Below are 20203 nucleotides of genomic sequence, written 5' to 3' on the forward strand. Positions count from 1 at the left end.
AAGCAGGCTTCGGACTGGTTGCTAGCTGTCTAGTTAACACCTTTTAAGTAGGAGAAGTAGTCAAGTAGCTATACAGGCTTTTGAAGGATTGTTTGACTTCCCTATCGATCACATAGGATTACTATGCTATTAAGTTTATTTCGGTTACGGGTCGATGGAAACTACAAGGCCGATGAGCTGGCAAGACAGAGAACCCATAAGGAAGTGCTCCCGTATAGAGAAAGTCTGGGTGCGCACCTGACCTCTTGTGGTCTACTGTAGACCGGAAGCGGTACAACTCTTCAGACTAAGCATGTTGCACTGCTCGCTATTTTTAGCAGTTCTAACTCTATCGATGACGCTTACTGTACTAGCCTAAGGTTCAATCACCTTGGGTCGGACTTTTTCCACACTACCGATGAGTTTTCGGGAATGGATAGCGGTCGCTTGAAGAACTTCGTTGTGAGCACGGATGGTTTTTTTTTATAAGAAGCCTTAGATGTCATCGTTCTGTCCCTTCCGTATACTTACCAAACTCTCCCATAAACCTTAGTAGTTCGTGCTCGTAGCTCGTTCATTCTCAATACACCCGAGCCCAAAACTGAGAGAAAATTCTCTGTACTGTCTTCGCGGATTTACCTGTGGTGACCAAAAACTTAATGTGCAATAAAGGTAAAATGTTCATTACGAGAAGCACGCGACGCGAAAAGGTGTAAAGGTCAACCTGGGAAGCAAAATAATACGAACCCTGAAGGATACAAAAGCGACTACGCAGTATTACCTGAGAAATATTTAATTGCTGGATGATGATTATCATTTTTAGGGAAAGCTGCAATTTGTGGAAACGGGATTGAGCAAAGCACCTACGCACGGAGAAAATGTCACCAAGCCAGAAGAAAAGTACAGAGAGCCAACTAAATCTCTGCGTATAAAAAATTGTATTTAACAAATAAGACCAACAAAGCGACTTTATATTGCAAAAATGAAAGAGCAGGAAGGGGAACGCTCGTTAAGAAATAATTGCTTGTGAATGCAAATGGGATCGCGAGTATAAAACTGTTGTGGCTAAAATTTAAGAGAAATCCACATGAACTCGTATCTTAGTGGTGAAACGCACCTGGTCACAAAAGGCGGACTCCGGCGATATTTCAGAGATCATTAGAAACACAGCAGTGGAATTGAAAGGTACGATCAATATGGCTGAATCGTCGAAACCACAGCCCTTTGTCGGATAAACCGCCACTAATTCTGCTACGTAGAAGTACCTGCCATGGGAATCAATAGGCACCCACGTCGATACCGACGATTGATTCCACGAACATTTTAGAGCTTATCTTTGCCAGCTCTATTTCCTTATCCGCACTGACAGCTACAATTATCAATAAAGCACAGAACGGTAAAAAGGTGCTGAAATTGCTCGCAGATAGCACTTGGGGTAAAGATAAAAAAAGGGAGTTTTGATTTAAGGAAATTTACCGGGTTATTCTAAATTTCTCTGCGCTTGTTTGGTCCCCGATTACTAGTGGACGAAGCTTCAGGCTTGTCATTACACGTCACAGCAGTGGAATGCCTTCTTATGTCGCTGAACTAAGGGCTTCAGCTACCTAGTGAGACTCCAACGCAAATAAGGTCTGGATACTGTGGCAGGTTTAGCTCCTATTTACCCAGTCTCGACCTCGACATTTGTCGGTCTTAAGAAGGCACTCCACATGACACCACTCCAACCACCTCTTCCTTTACCCCCTTAAACCCTATCAGCTAACAGTCCTCTATCTTTGGCCCGACCCAGTCGAAAGAGCTCGTTTCCTGGACCAACGTACCACTACACCAACAACAGAGGTACGATCAACCAGATTTTGCAAATCACTTCCGAGTGAATTTCAACCAAAATCACTTTGAATTCGGAAGTGAATTGCAGAACCTGCCTGCCAGTTTTTTAAAATTCAAAAGGGATACTAAGTTTGAGACACACTGTCTCCTCTGCAAAGCAACGTAGTCAATTTGCATTTTGCACAAATGTTTGTTGCAGCCAAAACATGCCACAAGGCATTCTACCTGTTATGAATGAATTTATGAAAATTGCATCTGAATCACAGATGTTTAGGTCTCTAAGTTTTTTTTTTTTTTAAATAAATAATAATAGCACACAAATTGCAATTATGATTGCGCGCGCAGATATCGCGAACTGACATTCAATTAAGAATGCAATATGATAACTTAATGATATGAAATCAATAAAAACACTTATATACACCTCTCGCAATTCAAATTGGTATTGAAAGATCGGCAATGCAACTTTGTAATTGAAAACTTGTCGCAAATTGCGATTAAAAAATTTTCCCAAACACTTTGAAATGCAGCAATTTTGATCATTAACACTTGCCGCCTAAAATTGAAGTGTAATCGGAGGAAATTTCACACCCACAACTTGTCAGCTACCAAGCAACACTCCCCACCACGTATTGTGGTCTTTATCACAGCAACAAAATCTCGCCCGGTGTTCTTAAACGCTTTTGTATTGATACGAGTATTGTTGATCTGAAAACAATTAAGCACTCTGCCAACCAACAACAACAACAACATAAGCTGAGTGGCAACGCGATCATGTTACGTAGTGGCGGACGAGGATGCCTTGCAACAACCGGCAGACAATTCAGAATGAAAACATTGTCAAAACAAAACTCCACAAGCGTAAAGAGAAAAAAGCAATAAAACAAGAAATTTGAGGTTTACAAAAAAAAAAACGATAACCTGCTGAGCTGAATGTGAAACATGCTCGTAAATTAAAAGAGCAGCAAACACGCTATCAAAAGCGAGTGTTGTAAAAGCAAATGCAGAAGGATAAATTGCAGTTCCACAGGCAGATATACTGGTACGAAAGAGAGAGTGAAAATTGAAAAAGGAAACAAAATTATGTTACTAGAAATCTGATATTAAATCTTGTACAATGCTACTCGCAAGTTGCACTTCCAAGGGAGATACATATACATATATACTGACACACTTCTTATCTGCGATCTTTCAACTTGCTGCGACCGGATCGATCGTTGAGTGCTATAGGTAAATGTGATCACTTGATATGGGCGCGTTGTGTGTGCGCCCGGATCAGCACGGCTTGTCGCATTGTCTGCGCGCTGACATGTTCTACAAACGGTTGCCACTTACTCCTGATTTTGTGTACCAAAATGTACTATAAATGTACCAAAAAATATTTTAGCTGTAGATTTATGTATATATTCAAATATTTTACAAAAACACCCGTGAGATCTCTTCAAGGATTCCATTAATTGGTTTGACAAGCATGCATAATCTTCTTATATGGTATTACAACTACAACATTCGTCCGATGCGTCAACCTCTAGCCTCATGTTAGCCAATAAAAGTCCTTAAAAGGAAACTCAAGGGCAAAGATATGCCTTTTAAATATTGCGACTGCAGCTCCAGCTATTGGGTCTATTTTTTGCAGAAGCATTTCTTATCATAAAATAAATAACCAGAATGAATTTTAACCAGATCGTACAATAAATTAAGATTTTCTAAATGCCTCGAATCCAGCGTCATCTATAGGCACCATTTTTCGCAAAAGTATCTTGTATCATGAAGTAAATCGGTTCATAAATACGACTTTTATAAATAATTCGACTACAGCGCCACCCAGCGGTTGCATTTTTCGCAAACGTATTTTTCATGGTGCAGCTAGAACATGTTTTGAATTTGAATGAAATCAGTTCATAAATACGACTTTATATATAACTCGACTCTAGCGCCACCTAGCGACCTATCTAGCATCTTTCGGATATTATAAGGGCTATTCGCGATTCGGTGCATAAGAGCTGACAAATTTATGCAATTGCAGAAATATGCCATGGATTGTGAGCGACCTTTATTAAACTGTCATGGTAAAGCTTTTGCAAAACAATTTTTGTGCATCAGCTTTGGTTTTCTTTATGAATGCAATGCATAGCATTTTTATGCTATGGATTTTCGGTATTGCAAATTTGCCAAGCCATGACAAATGCAAATGCGTGTATTTTGTTTGTGTATTGCAAATAATTTGCAATACAAATTTACAATGCAATGATGCTAGGCCATTTGCACCGGATCGCGAATAGCCCTATTACCTTGTAGAGCTTGTTGAAGGATAATTTGGGTAGCATTTTATCCGTGAGCTTAATAACGGGCTTTTCAAAGAACGTTTCCAATCCTTATGCTTACTAAGTTGCCGAGTCGCAAAGCGTTCCAGCAAGCCATTGAGAATTAGTAAGGCTAGCGGTGGTATACCTGTGATAATTCCCAGTGCCTTCATTGGGCAGGAGCGCATGACTCCTATAATGGGTACACAGAACAATCGGTGATTGATTTGTGGCCTCCAGGGCCTGATTATGTAATAATCATGCATTAATGCATTAAGTGATCAAAAATCTCGGGGCTATCCCTCATGTTTTACCATTACATCTCTGACAGCCTTGTTGGTAACAGATATGAGACTTCTGGTTAAGCCTTTTGTTCACAGTTATCCCTAAATACTTCGCCTCTTGCGATAACTTGATCTCCGAAATTCCCGGCGGTGTTAAGTCAAACTGACTTTCATTCGTTTTGGCAAATGGCTTATTGACAGACCCTTATCAGAACACCATTTCTCAGCCATTTTAAGGGTGCCTAGAATTTAGAGGCAATGTTGTCTTTATTGAAGCCTTCCACTTAGATTAGTGACTATATGTATAGCCAAAAGCGTCAAATGAGTTGCTGGTTAAGCTTTCCTACCGCTTCCTAGTTCCGCTATTATAATTCTGGCTTCAACATACTTCTGATCGGGTATTGCAGTAATAGTAGATTTGTCTGATTGATATGCATGTTGGCCTGTCTAATTTAAATATTAATTATCTCATTTTACCAAATTTCAAAAATACACTAAATCTGCAAGTTATGTGCCAGTCTACCAAACTAGAAAAAAAATCTGCCAAAAATGGTACATTTCGACCAAAATGGCAACCATGATTCTACACACTTATGGGTATGGATATTCGAGTACTAAAGTGTCTCCTACTTTTTTACGAGTTTTCCACTGCATACATACATATCTGGCGTAATAATTAAATACTTATTTTTTTTTTGCGCTCAAAAGGTGTAAATTGCATTTTTATTGAACGGGTGAATTTTTTTACGTTTATTTGGCAAGCTTTTAAAGGCAATAAAGTGTTACGCATTGAGATCGAGGCTTTCAAGTGCATAAAAGACATGATTTATTGGTATATTTCTCGTTCAAAAATTAAGCAAATTTTCGTGTTAAATTTTTAGTCTAAGTAACTTGATCCAATAAATACCACGATTGCCTAGAGTTTCGATGCGCAGTCCTTTTGGCAATTTTTTTTATTGACAGTGTCATGCATTTTCTTCCACAAAAAGGATGCTCAACAAAAAATAGAAAAGCTTAAAATCAACGTTATTTTGTAGCCACTTAGGGCGATACTAAATTTATTGCTTCATTTATTTTTATGCTCTGCAAAATACTCCATATTGTGCCGTTATTCTACTACAAAAGCTCAAGAAAATGGCAAAATTGCGTTTTTTGACGCTTTTGATGCCAAATATCTCAAACGCTAGAGTCAATTTAATAATAGAAAGGTCAGATTCTTAATTTAGGGGAAAAGCCGATAGGAATCAGATCTCAAAAGGTCTGATGCAAAATGTTTTTTTGGTAAAAAAATTGAAAAAAAATCATTATTCGTGAGTGAAAAAAATTTAAATAACATGTGTATTCATCCAAATGCGTAAATGCCTCGTAACTGTGTCATGCTCGTAAATAAACCGGTTTTCAATACAAAATTAAGTAAGTTCACGAGATTCACGTGGTTACGAGATATTTATGCATTTAGGTGAATACCCACGATTATAATTGCTTTTAAGCGAAAAAATAAATAACAATTACAAGGTTCAACAAAATTTGAACGAGTCTTATCTCGAAAAGGGGACCGGCCTCATCTTATCAACTTACGCGTGATTTTTTCGCTCATTTATATTCAACTTATCGACATGAGATGGAATCCATCAGACGGACTGTGTTTTCATTAATATATGTACGTTTTTTTTTTATTTTCTTAAATTGGCCATTTTTTGCAATTTTTAGACACTTTAACAGTTTTTACTATATTTTTGTTATTGTAATAATATTTATATCATTGGTAGACAAGGAGGTGGTAATGAAATGAGCGTCTTCTCGTTTACGAAAGGGCCGGGCAGTGACAGAGGTAGTGTTCTACACTTTCGATTTCATCCGGGTCGCGGCAGAAGTCATTGGCCGCTGGGCCAGATTTGTCGAGTCGTCCCATACGTGGGTTCTTCCGACCATATTTTATTTGCCTTCTCGACAAAGTGTATCTGCAGTCATGTTTTGCAAGTAGGTACTGCTGCTCAGTTACCTTGAAAATCTTTGTGGGCTGGCACCCACCCAATGTGGTAATATACTTTAAAGCTAAATCGTCAAAGACTTTCCTACATTCTGTCGCAGTTATTGACGACCTTTCACAGCAATCTAGTGACTTAATAGCTGCTGGCCATCAGAAGAGGTTACCACATCCCCCATTAGACTTCTCTATCTAGACTTCAGCAGGGATAGAACTCGCGTCGTTAATATGCGAAGCCAGCAACGCTAACCACTGAGCTATGCACATCCCATTAACTCTTGTTGTTTATCCATCTCCTTATACAATTCACTCCAACCAATAAAATTGTGTGTGAGAGTATTTTGCGACGCTTAGTGCTCGTTGATTTTTTCAATTAAAATTTGAAAAGTAATGGTTACTTTTCATCTCTGGGTGCCAATTCTTGTTCTGTGAAACCGTGAAGTGAAAACATTTTTCATCACTTTACACAAAAATACGATTCTGTTTTCAAAGGGAACTAAATTAATTTGTCAAGACGTTTCACATAATTTTCACAAAGTTTTGTGGCTGCGAAAGAGAAAATTTCGAAAAGCCTTTAATGATCGAGAATCGCTTAAAATGATATAATGAAATGATAAAATGCACAAATTAAATTTTCATTGACATTGAATTTTTCATTTTCACTTCACCATTCTATAAAACAAAGAATTGGCCTCCTGGTTTGTTCCTTAAGTCTTTTGTTTTCACTCAGGTTAAAGACTTAAGCAACAAACTTTTACATAAATACGATGTTTTTTACAAGGAATGAAACCGAAACCCAAACCGAAACCGCAACCGTTTAAAACCGTTTCGTTTTTCAAAACCGAAACCGAAACCGTAACCGTTATCTTGACCTGAAAAGGAACGATACCGAAACCATTTCAATCACAGGTTTCAATCGGTTTCCAGAAATTTACAAAAATAATAAATAAAAATTTCTTTGAAATAAATGATTTATTTAACCAAAATCAGCATCATTGCTAAAATTCTTGTTAAGTAGTAAATAAGTATGGCAAGGTAACTTTTCGCAAAAATCTGCTGATGATTTTGTTGTTGTGAATCGATAATCGATTAATTATATTTAAGTAGTTTCTTTCCCGTACGCAATGCGAGATCCCGCGTGTGCCCAAAATAGCCCAGAAAGCATGCCTGTACTCAACAAAATGTGTAATAGAGAGCGAAAATTCGAGCGTATTCGATCGTAAGTGTATTCTTCTTCCTGCCTGAAACAGCCCGAAATTTTCTCCGAGTAAAAATGGATAAAGTGTCAAAGTGCATATCAGCTGTATTGTGTTTACATGTTGCCTGCATTTACTTGGTGCTTTTAAGGAAAAGTGAATGGCCTGTTGATGTATTTTCAATCTATGTACTTAAAATCAAATTTGTGAAACCAAAATTCAATTTCCAAGTGTTTGCATTTAATACCATGTTCTGACCGACAACCAAAACATTTTTCCTTCATTATCTTTTCATTTACAACCTTTAACTTTCATTCTTATTTTGCTTTGGCCAGGCAATTATCAATAAATCCGAAATGGCGTATTAAAGATGATAAAATATGACTTCCACTTCGATAAATAATCGAAAAAAAAGTAGTGAAAACACCGATTGGAATGAGTGGAAAGTGTGTTTTCAAGTAGTTTTCAGCGAAAACTGGTTTTCGTTTAACAGATTTTATATGGACGAAAACACAAGTTTTAGGTCGAAAACCAGTTTTAGCAACGAAAACGTGTTTTCGATGTCGGTCAGAACATGGTATAAGTGACAAAAACAAGAAGAACGTGAATCAGCTGTTTCTCGACTTGTGGGCACGAAATGTGGGTTTTTGCGTTTCCGTACTTCTGAACTTTGTTCCATTTTTGAAAGAAAATGTTTCTCTTATTCTCTAATTACCAAATCCGGTCCGGATTGTTAGGGAAAGAACCTAGTGTTGATATTATCAGTGAACTGTAATTTTCGATTTTCTTTCCTCAACGTTTAAGACATTGTGATTTAAATAATATCAACAAAATTTCTGTGAAAAACCGAATCCGGAACGAAACCGAAACCAAAACCGAAATAAATTTTGAAGAACGAAACCAAAACCGAAACCGAAACACTTGGCAAAACCGAAACCCAAACCGGAACGTTATTTTGAATCGGTTTCATTCCTTGGTTTTTTATAAATATTGCTTATCAAATTTATAATCTGAAATGAGTGCTAAAACCTTTTTCAAATCAAATTTTACAAATCAATATTATAAGCATAGTACGCAGTTTTCTTCAGTACAGCTCTTCTTGAGAGTAATATTAAAAATAACTAAAAACTACAAAAAAACAAATATAACCTTTTTCAGGCACCACTAAATCCTAGATGACCTTGGATTAATTTTTAAAATACCAGTTTGCGATGAAGAATGTTTTGTTTCCCTGCACTTGGTTTGCAAATTTCCAATTTGCTCCTGACTATGTTTAGATAATCACCTCCTCTTAAAATGGTGAGCTTACAGAGGCACGACTCAAAAGTTGACATTTTTGGAATTATGCTCTAAACAGACACACAGTGCTTTTATTTACCATTCAGCAAAAGCTGGAGTAAATTTTTGTTATAATTTGTTAAAAAAAAACCTATGGTAAAGTCTCCCTTTCTTATATGACTCTATATATATATATGTGATAAGAAATAGTCTGTTTTGAAGACGGTGTGCGATATATCTGCACCCTCTAAGGATGAAGTTTAGCCTGAAAAAATGCCATGCTTTAATTGATTAAATTATATTAGCTATGTTTTCTTTTTCTTTTGGGCCCGCGCAATGAAGGTCATCCCGAAGACAAAATGTTGCCTTATGGTTTATAAAAATGACAAAAATTAATTTGATATTATTTTAAAGCATCTGAGATTTGCCTCCTTTGTACTGAGAACCCTAAAAAATTGTTAAAATTTACATATTCCAGGTAGCATGTTTTGACGTTGGACAAATAATATTTCATTTAGATAAGATTCTTTCGAAATTGTTTATATTTCTTCTCTTTTCGAAGACCAAGCTGCTTTATAATGCACGGCTTGTATGCGTATTTGAATTCCATAAACATAAATTTCTTCTCGGAATTCAGCATTTCCGTCACTGATTGACCTCTCATGCCGTCGAGAATTTCTACACACTACTACTTCATATTGTGCACATTAAATATATTATTGCCAGAGTTTTGTTGCAGTTAGTAAGTAGACACTCGGATTTTTCTGCTGTTTATTCCTTTTTCATTTTCACTACAACATGCGTGCATTGCATTTGTAATTAAAGGCAAAGTAAAAGCATTCATTAAGCAAACCAAAAGGTATTAACTCTGAAGCAGGAATTTAATTATGTTTTGTATAATGCATAGTTGACAAAGTGCTTGATGCCTCACATTCACACAAACACAGCAACATATTGGTGTAAGTGTCAACATTTTTTTCTTGCTTATGAATTTTTTAATATTTGTATAGGTTTACCTTTCATAATTTTGATTAATATGCATGAAATGATGTTTGATACTAAATTTTTCTTAAGTATACATGCATACATACATACGTTTTCCAAACATAACTGACAATACTTTTATTAAATTCGCTTAAAAGGTAGTTATGTAATATGAAAGTAATTCGTTTACTGTTAAAAATTTTTTTTATGCCTTTGACTTTTGTTTTGCGCTGACGTGATACCTGCAGAAGTTACGAACGTGTGCCGTAGGCATTTCCTGTCTGTAAGGGAAGTGTGTCTAGTTTCATGTCCAATAAAACAATTAAAATTGGTGTGGAAATTGGCGCCTGATGTGATGCGTATACTACAACCTGCCTTTCTATTATTGAAAAAAAAATGGTGACAAAAAAATTAAAATTTTGAGTGTTCTGGACACTCACAAGATTTTGACGTGAAATATTTATTCTGCAAAAGATGGAATTACCATTTTCTATTACCATTAGCCTACACTATTGGCATTACCATTACCAGCTTCATTAGTCTATATTGAAGCACACGTAAATATGGTTTTTATTTTATAAGAGCTGTGTAAAAATATTATCTCTTTGCATAAATACTTGCACTAAACCGAGTTTCAGTGTCGCCTAGAGTTTACCAGTAGCCCTAGGCTCAACTACTGGAATTCGAACGCTTGTCATGGCAGCTGGCTCAGTGTCGCATGCTTAAATGTTTAAAGAAAAAAAAAAATTTTATAAAAATATGTACGTACACATATACGTAAAAACAATTTTCAATAATGTTATAAAATATTGCAAAGTCATTTTTGCTAAATTTACAATCGCATTGCCATGTTTAGCTTAACGGCTGCAGGTGTCGCACTCCTACAGCTCCAATTCGTGTTGCCCCACTTACGGTTATAATTAATATATGAACATAAAATAGATATGTATGTATGTTGAGATGTGTACAAAAGTCGTATTGAGCATATCAACATGAAAATCGGTTGGCGGATTATTTATTATGATTTTACGGCAAATTAACGCCGCGTCGGTGAATTGGCTTTTAGTTGAGCTCCTTGCATTTACTAGATAAGCTACTAGCGTTCTGTTTTTTTTTTCGAATTCAAGTATTTGCATTGAAATATTTTCAGCAATGAAAGTATTTAATTTCATAAAATTGGTGAACGATTTAGAACGGTCGTTTGTTGACATGTTGAGTAGCAAATGCCCAACATTGAGGTACATACATATGTATGATATATATCGACACCTTAATTTAAAAATTTTAAAGTGTTAGTTCCAAAAAAACGGAGTTAAGTGCCACTTTTTAAAAATCCTTACCAGTTTTTGAGACTCTTTTTTTAACGTTTCTTGCTTCTCTTGTAAAATAAAAAATTTGTTGGTTAGGGCCAGGGTTGCCACTGACGAAAAAAAAATACTTACCACTTGAAAAAAAATCTACCAATTGTGAAAACTATAGTTTTGTTATTTTTTCAGTTAATTCCATAAGAATTCAAATTGTGTTTAAGGAACTCTTTATTAAAGAGATCATATTAATGGCATCTTCTCAGTATCCTTCAACCAAAAGCGAAAGTGATTAAACTAAAGGCAACAACGAAACTTCATCATTTGAAAAAATTTAAACTGGAGTTATTATAGATAAATACAGTGACTCAAAAAAGCTTGGTGATTTTTTTTTAATATTCACAATTTTTTTCCAAGCCAAATATTTTTGGCATTATTTTATAAGAATATTGTTTACACTTTAGCCAAACATTTAAAAATCAAGGATTCAAGCTAAATACAACATTTAGAAAAATTCAAAAAATTTTCGTCTAAATTTCGAAATTTTTACTCTGAATTTTTTGAACAATTTAAGGTATGGAGTTTTATAGCCCATAATACTTGAGACTAATCAACAATGTGCAGCTAAAAATTCCCGTTGGCAGTTTTTAATTTTTTTGCCGCCAGTATTTTGTGTTTTTTTTCATTTCACAATTGCCATTGATAAAAATATGCGTTTATTTAATTTTTTTTCGAAGGCTGGAAGTGGGTAATTACGTACTTTTCCGTTCTTTTTTTTATTTAAATAATCATTTAAAATATTTAGGCAATCAAAAGCTTCTCGGAATTCCAGTAAAAAAGAGTTTGGAATGTTCGCCTTTTATCGATATGTTCGCCTTTTATAGATACACATTTATTCGTATGTTTATGTGCATTAAAGTGTTCGAAAATTAATGCAATAAAGTACACTGCACTTTTGGAAAGAAATTTCTAATAAAAAGATAACTACGAAAAATAAGACGGGAACGAAAAGTTTTATTTGTTTTTCAAACTAAATAATTCAACAAAAATCTACCAAAAAGGGAACAAATTTACCTTTTTACCAACCCAAATTTGTTCTACCAATTTTGCTAACAATTTACCAAAATGGCAACCCTGGTTAGGGCCTTTGTGCGATATATTTTTAGAGCGATGATTTAATTGTAAAATGGCATATCAAACAGATAGTAACTAGCATTAGAGCAAAACAAAACATTTACGTGTATTTTGTTGTTGTTTCTGGTATCTAAAGTGTCAAACACTGTTCTGATTTTTTTCTGGTAAATCAAAGTGTGATATGTGAAATACAAAAAAAATATAAAAATTAGCATACCGTGCCTCGACATTCAGGCGGGACAGGGCAATTTGATTCGCTGACGACCCTCTCTCGACGGGCCTGGACGCATGACCACGGTACAAAGTAAAAGGCATCCTTGGATATTGTCAGTTCTATATCTAATCCAAAGCTTAGTTCATATCACCTATGTACATATGTAGTATATGTAAGTTTCTTTGTGTGAACATACACACATCATATTTATCTCTTTTAATGCACTAGCGGATTTTTTTGCTAAACACATTTTTTTCTTATTTTTAACGAATTGTGTGAGTGTGCCGTCAGCGGTCAGTCACCAGACGATACGCATGCGCCATGCTACCAATAAAAGCCATAAATAACCCGGTGCAGACAAGCAACTTGTATCACTTTTTTGCAGGGTTTCTTTTCAACTAATGTAGCTTTTTGTAAACTACAAGTAAGTATTTGGCATTTTTTTGCCAACGCTCTACTTTAGTTGCTTGACGGCGGTCATTTATCAATTTTCACCTATGTATGTATGTAATTAAGTAAGTGCATATGTGTGGCACGAGCAAACGCACACTTTTGTTTATCTATAATAGCCGTTTCTATTTTATTTATTTTTTTTTTACCAATGAACGCATAGTTTTGGCGCCTGTCACACGTGCTAATTTATTACTAATTGACTTTTGGTGAAAAGTAATTTAATCTGCACGCAAAATATTTTATTTTAATTCGTTTTTTTTTGTGTATTGTGTTTTTTCTTTGCAGCTTTCCTTAGTGCAGCTGGCCACTACCGATAACGCAAATGGACGTGGGCTACGTTTGGAGTTAAAAAAATATTGTGCCCCAATGCAAATCAGTTTTTGGAGTTGCATGAATCGCACATTGGAAGGTAATGAAATTTGTTTGTGTACAAGCATGTACATACAGCCTTGGCCACAAGTATTAGGCACCCCGATATATGACAATTTTTTTTTATTTTTTTTATTTAAGGATTAATATTTTTTTACAAAATTCTAGCTCATTATCTAACAAAAAGCATACAAATCAAAATTTCAAACTTTGTGCAAAAAATATAAAAATTCTGGAGACTTTCACCATAATTTCCGACTTTTTATTCAGAATCTTTAGACAAATAATTGGTATGCAGTTTTGTAGCTCAGTTCCTCGTATCTCAAAACATCTTTGCCAAAATCCTCATACCATCCCATGCAAAGAAGAGGCATGAAAGCAACTACCTAGCACGACCCTCCGAGATTGAGGGCTTCATTAATTTCGACTACCTGCATGCTCTCGAAGCCTCCCAGTCATTGCTGAGCAAAATATTCACCTATGTTCTGATGTTGGCTTCGACGGCTACAACTGTTTGCGGACCAAGGATTACCTGTTCTGAACAAGGTACTCCTGAGTGATATGGCACTCTAAGCACACTAAGAAAAATGTGTTATGTTTTCAAACATAATGTAGTCTAGACTTGCATTACGGATGCAGTCTAGAAGTAGTTACTGGGCTGGCTTCACATATTTTCCACCACAGAGTCCATGACATTGGGAGTTGCAAATATCTCAGCTTGTAATATCGAGGCATATTCTCCAAGAGAAAAGTGAAGCCTTTCACCATTATCTTCGATATAAATACCACATCCTAACCCAGTTTAAGTTTTGCAACCGTCCGTACAGATTCAGCAGTGTGTGAGCACGGGCTCAGTGTTGGAGTTAAGCCAGCATTCATCCTCAGAGAACTCAACCTTGTTGAATCTCCTCAGCAAAGTTAATGGATGCACTATCCTGGGGTATTGTAAATACACTTTTATGAATCTAGATACCAAACTCCTTTGCTTCTGCAGGTTGAACTTAAGGCGTCCCCATGTATGAAGGTGCAAAATGATGGTAAGTGAAGCAGGGCATCAAGAGCCGCCTCAGGTAGATTTCCTACGCTATTCATTGAGAATTTGCTCCACCATACCATTGAGCCATAACTGATAATGGGCCTGTTAGGATAGTTTGGCTGGCAGCGCGAAGTTAGTACAAAGTTAGGACGACGAATGGATTGACGGCTATCGACCTATTAAGATGATGTAGCCCAGGGCCATCGATATATAGATACAAATGTATATACCGTATTGAACTTAAACCTCGCAAGACGGCGCATAACGAGTAGTATTTAAAATCAATAAATGTATGCCTCTTGTCGACACTAGACTTCAGCTTTTGGTCTAATTTGAATCTATTAGGATGCCGGTAGAGACCGAGAGAGATATTTTTTCAGCGTACCCCATACACAATTCGCGGCGAGAAATTCTGCAGGTTAGGTTAGGTTGTCGTATGTGGGTATTATTTCATATCGAAAAGTCTATGCGACTTTCATCGAATGTCTTACAGTTCGATCTTTTTTGCCATTGGCAAGGCTCGAAAATATTGCTGGCCACAACCAGACGGAAATAAGAGCCATCGACTTGGAGACTATTACCACTGGTTCATTAAAGCAATGTAGGGAGTATGTTACGTTACGCTGAATGCGAGGTGTTAGCCAGAAAAGCGCTCCCTCGGGATATTTCAGTTTACTCAGCATTGGCTAAGTGTAGCCAGTTGCAGTTGGAAGGATCTAAAATCTTACAGGGTCTGAAAATGTTTGTAAGCTTCTTCTTACGTTTTCAAGTTAACTTCAATTGTTCCTAAACTGGACGGAAAGGACTAGTTAAACTTCCCAACTGCTTCCGAACGCACTCGACTATCTCTCTCTCTGAGTACTCTCCTCAATTTTATTAAGAGTTTTAAATCGACAGATGAGATTTAAATAAAATTGGTGGTTTCTCAAATTTTGTTTCTTCAGCTTTTGCGGTGTATAAAGCACTCGCCACATCAGCTACCGATAGAAAAACTAGTGTTATGCTTCTTTAGGCTAAGTATAAGGCCCCTGTTATAATTCACTGAGTTGTAGGTAGTAAATTGGTATTGTGGGACACAACTCAACTCTGAAAACATAGTTGTATGCCAGTTGTCTAGAACCAATACCCTCGGCCACATCGATAAAAACTTATTCTTAACTGACTTCCTTACATTATTTCTACAGACCGGCCAAAGAGTCTGTATTATGAATCCTTTTATCATATTTGGCGGCCGCCGTAACCGAGTGGTTAGAGGTGTGTACAACAGCCCGGTAGGACCTAGGTTTGATCCCTGCTACAAGCAGCATTTAAAAATATAAAAAGTATTTTCTAACCACGGGCTTTCCGCTCTTCTCAACTATTCGGAGAGGACGTAAAGTTGTAGGTCCCTCTATTTGTGTAAGAACGTCAAGGTTCACAACATTAATTTGGAGGTAAAGCAAGGTCAAAAACTTAGCAAATATGTGAGCGCTAAACACTTTTTTTTTATTTATATGCTTGATTTTGTTATGAGCGTATATTAATTTATGCCAGAGATGGAACTAGCGAAATATCAAAAAGAAAATAATTCTTCAGCAAAGTGTAATAAGGACCTTTTTTAATGGTGACAACAAAATTCAATTCAGCCGAACGCTTAAAGAATGTATTCACTTTTGATCTTCTATACGCTCACATTTCAGCAAGATTATCTGATAAAAAAAAACTCTGGTACAAATGACAATTTTGTGCACGATTTATAACGAAAGAAGAAAACTAAAATCTAAACTACTCACATCAACGGAATCTAATTGCTTATACTTTCCTTATTATTTGTTTTCCTTTTTTATTTATTTATTTTTGTGAACATATTCTTAATTGCTTTTTATTTTTATTCCCTTTCAGCCGTTGCACGTGGCGCTCAGTGGTCGGGTAGACGTTGCTGTGCTTTGGGCTTGTCGCCGCGTTGCCGCAATGCCTGCGCCACATCAGAATCGACTGCGCAACCACAACTAATCAACGCGTGCCGTCAAAGTGATGAGCAACATATGTTTGCTTGTTTTGAACATCAGGAGGCTGGCGATCGTTGTTGTAGTACGGCGCGCACTTCGGAATGCCTGCAGGTGGGTGCAGCGTGGGGGAATGAGGGAACTGTTGTTGGATGCAGGTGGGAGAACGACGTATGTGCTATTTTTGGATGATACATTAACTTAGAAGAATATATAGTGCTAAAATAATGCCTAGGGACACACACACAGACATACATATGCATGTAGGGGCCATCTCTGTTGTAGGAAAAGCAATATCACTTTACTTATAGAGCACTTGGCTTGTTGCACCGCTAGGTTATGAGCGGGAGAAGGACATTTTTGTACTGCTTAGCTGGCTAAACTTCCTCTGTAGGAGATTTACAGGCATATTTTGCTATTTTCCCGCCATTTATTTTCCGCCTTGGCACCGCATAAAGCTACTACTTCACTGATTTCCTAGCCAGCATTTAATTATTCTTATCTAAATAGTCGTAGGCGTTAAGCATATGCAATTAGGTATCGCCACAGTGCCCATGTCTTTGGTGGTACCTGCGGCTACTTCAACAACAAATAAAAAAGAAGAAAATAAATAATTGATTCCCAACTTGATTGACTGGTTTGCTAGTTGATTGCAGGCAGCGTTAAAGCCTACGAACGCTCCAATCAAATTCGCATGCTATTAAAATCTTAACAAATTTATTGTTGCAGGCCTGCCGCGATGTCTTTGAACCGCATGCCACACACAAACGCAACGGCCACCACCGACTGCGCGAGATGTGCCACGAGGAACGCGAGGCCGAGCTGCTGCAATGCGTACACAACATAACGGGCATGACACCGGTGACAAACTCCCACAAATGTAAGTTGAGATGATTTCAATGCCTTTTGTGCCGCTGACAGGGTTAATTGAAAAATGTGACTCGCCTTTAGTTCGAGTGAATGTAAACAGATATTCCATTCATCTTTACAGATCTGCCCTGCTGTGAGTTCTCCAGCGTAGACAGCTGTCGGCGCACCTGTCGCTCGGTGTTGAATAGCACCGAAAGCATAGACATAATTATTGGCGAGCTAGAGGTGGGCGGCTGTGGCATGCCGCTGCCACATTTACCGCTTTGGCAGTGCTTCTTGACCGCAGAGCGTAAAATCTTCGTGCCAGCCACTAAAAGCACCAACGAGCTATCGCAGATCAATCAGATCGGCATCGATTCGGCTAAGCTGCATTGCTGCGAGAAAGCGGTGTCCACAAAGTGTCGGCGTCTCTGCGTGCAGACTTACTCTAACGATTGGACAGCGACGCGCGCGCTTTTTGAAACTTCCTGCCTGCTGGAGCGCAACGAATTAGAGTTGCGACAGTGTGTCGACGAAGTAGACGAACCATGTGAGTTGGGCTGTGATGGGCTGAGCTTCTGCACTAACTTCAATAATCGTCCGACGGAGCTATTTCGCAGCTGTAATGCCGTCGCGGATGTAGCAGCGCGTTCCGATCTGCAAATGTGGCAACAGAATGGCTCCGTTAGCTTGGATGGCTTCGAGCTGCCCATCAAGAATATGACACGCTGCGCGCCCGAGCAGTGGAAGGCTATCGCTTGCGCGCTACAAATTAAACCATGCACGCGCAATCGCCACTACAACCACATTTGTCGCGAGGACTGCTATGAGATACTGAGCGAGTGCATGGATTGGACGCGCATGAACTCGGCGCTTAATGCGGAATCAGTATGCGCGCGTCTCCATCCCGATGGCGATGATGTGCCTTGCGTATCGTTGCGACCATATCGCGAAGAGAGTGATGCACCTAAGGAAACTGGCGGGCACCATGGACTGACAGCGCCCTGCAAGGGTCATCCATGCAACGGCAGTGAAGCGTGCATAGCGCGCCGGAATGAAAGCAACGCCTATGAATGTGTGCCCGGCTGTAGTCTCGGTGAGGCGTCAAACTATTTGGTGCCCTTTGGCGCTTATGTGCGCATACCAGTGCTGCAGGGCGTGAAGATGGGCGGTATTGGGGGCGAAGGTCCGGTGGGCGCTTTCAAGGTGTGTCGCTGTGGCGCGCAGGGACGCATCGAGCACTGCCAACCGCTGCCGAGCTTCTCTTACGCGAACTGCGTGCTGCCGGGTGGGCGCAGTTTTCGGCATGGTACCTCTTTCTATCTGGAGTGCAACTTGTGTAGCTGCTTTGCGGGCGAGATTACATGCACCAAGAAGCAGTGTCGACTGGCAGGTGAGCATAAATACAAAAACGATGATTTGAGATTCCTGTTCAGTAAATTATCCAACATTTCATTTCTACCATTTTACTTCAGGCTACAATGATCCCTCGTACACCAGCCTGCCCTGCAACTGCCCGACCCACTTTGTGCCCGTCTGTGGCAGCAATGGCAACACCTACCACTCGGCTTGCCTCGCTAAATGTCTCGGCCTGCAGGACAGTGAAATGCAGTATGGAGCGTGCGCTACATTGAGTCCGTGTCGTGAGGGCGCCTACAGCTGTCCAGCGGGTCATCAGTGCCTAGCACAACGCAAAATATGCTTGTCATCGATGCATCGACCGTGTCTGCAGTACCAGTGTGGTAAGTAAATCTCGACTTCAAATCATATTCAACAGCCTCCTTTAATTAGTTCTCCTTCCAGTCAATCTCACCAGCGGCTGTTCGTCCATTGAATCCCGCCCCGTCTGCGATACGCAGCGACACACGCACGCTAGCGCTTGTGACCTGCTGGAAGCGCGCGCATCTTTCGCTCACTGGGGCTCCTGCTTCAGCAGCTGCACCTGGCAAGGCCCTGTATGCGGCATCAATGGCGTCACATACGCGCACGAGTGTGCCGCCTGGGCGGATTACATCATTGTAGACTATCATGGTCGCTGTCGCGAAGTAGGCCTCCTTGCAGCAGATATGGGCCGGCGCTGTCGCACTGTGAAATGCCCGCGTCTACCATCGCCCTACTGTCGCGGCGTTGTGCCGCCCGGCGCTTGCTGTCCCATCTGCGCAGGCGCATTTCGCGTCGTCTATTCGCGCAAGCAAATCGATCGCGCGCTATATGCAGTGCGCGGCCAACATAAGGATCTGTTGACGTTGAATAGTGTGCTGCAAGCGCTGGATGCGCTTGTACAGCTGGCTGAGTGTCAACTCACTGGCTTTCTCACCATGGAGGTGGGTATCTTTGTGGCGCTTGTACCGCGCGCGGCGACGCCGACGCGCATACAAATTGAAGCGTGTGCGCGTGAAGCAGAACGCATTTCAACGCTGATCGATGCGCAGTCGCATGAAATTACAACGAATTTGTTGCTTTCTGGGCTGACAGTTTCGCATTTGGTGGAGGAGAATGTGGATGGTGGTGGTAGGCGAATGCTGGTTATGCCCAGTTTGGCGATCATTGTGTCGCTGACGTTGTGGACGCTACAGTCTAAACGCGTTTTATAGTTATAGCATTTGAGTTGTTACCTGTTGTGGGTGAAATGGAAGATGAAAAAGTGTTTTTGTAAAACTGCTGAGTGAATTCTTAGTGCCAATTTAGTTGTAGTTTGAATGTTTTGTTTTTAATCGAAAATCAAGCCAAATGTAAATAGGAATGTGTATTCAAATAGTTTATTTTAGTGAGTCTAGCAATATACATACATAAGTAGATTTTAAGTAGTTAACTTTTTGTTAATGATTGCACCCTTTCTAATTTTTGAAGAAAAATATCAAATAAGTATTTGTAAATATTGCTTAGGCTGCTTTAAGAAATCATCGGTGAGATTATTTAATCTTAAACAATACATATGCATGTAAGTATGTACATAGATTTATTTATGTATGTGCATTGCATACTGTCCATATTTGTATATATGTATGTAAAAGCAAC

At 38.7% G+C, this 20203-nt stretch overlaps 1 protein-coding gene across 1 annotated transcript in view; it reads left to right on the forward strand.

Moving 5' to 3' along the window:
* LOC118739523 (reversion-inducing cysteine-rich protein with Kazal motifs) overlaps nt 1-20185 on the forward strand; it is an 83933-nt gene extending 63748 nt beyond the window's left edge. Inside the window, exons 4-9 of the mRNA XM_036470894.1 lie at nt 13232-13355; nt 16233-16450; nt 17066-17216; nt 17328-18578; nt 18661-18927; nt 18989-20185. Coding sequence (XP_036326787.1) covers nt 13232-13355; nt 16233-16450; nt 17066-17216; nt 17328-18578; nt 18661-18927; nt 18989-19779 — 2802 coding nt within the window. The 3' untranslated portion in view covers nt 19780-20185. The remainder of the gene's footprint in view (nt 1-13231; nt 13356-16232; nt 16451-17065; nt 17217-17327; nt 18579-18660; nt 18928-18988) is intronic.
* The last annotated feature ends 18 nt before the right edge of the window (nt 20186-20203 follow it).

This window comes from Rhagoletis pomonella, unplaced genomic scaffold (genome assembly GCF_013731165.1).
Source record: "Rhagoletis pomonella isolate Grant_MI unplaced genomic scaffold, Rhpom_1.0 Rhpom_scaffold_00005, whole genome shotgun sequence".
Lineage (NCBI taxonomy): Eukaryota > Metazoa > Arthropoda > Insecta > Diptera > Tephritidae > Rhagoletis > Rhagoletis pomonella.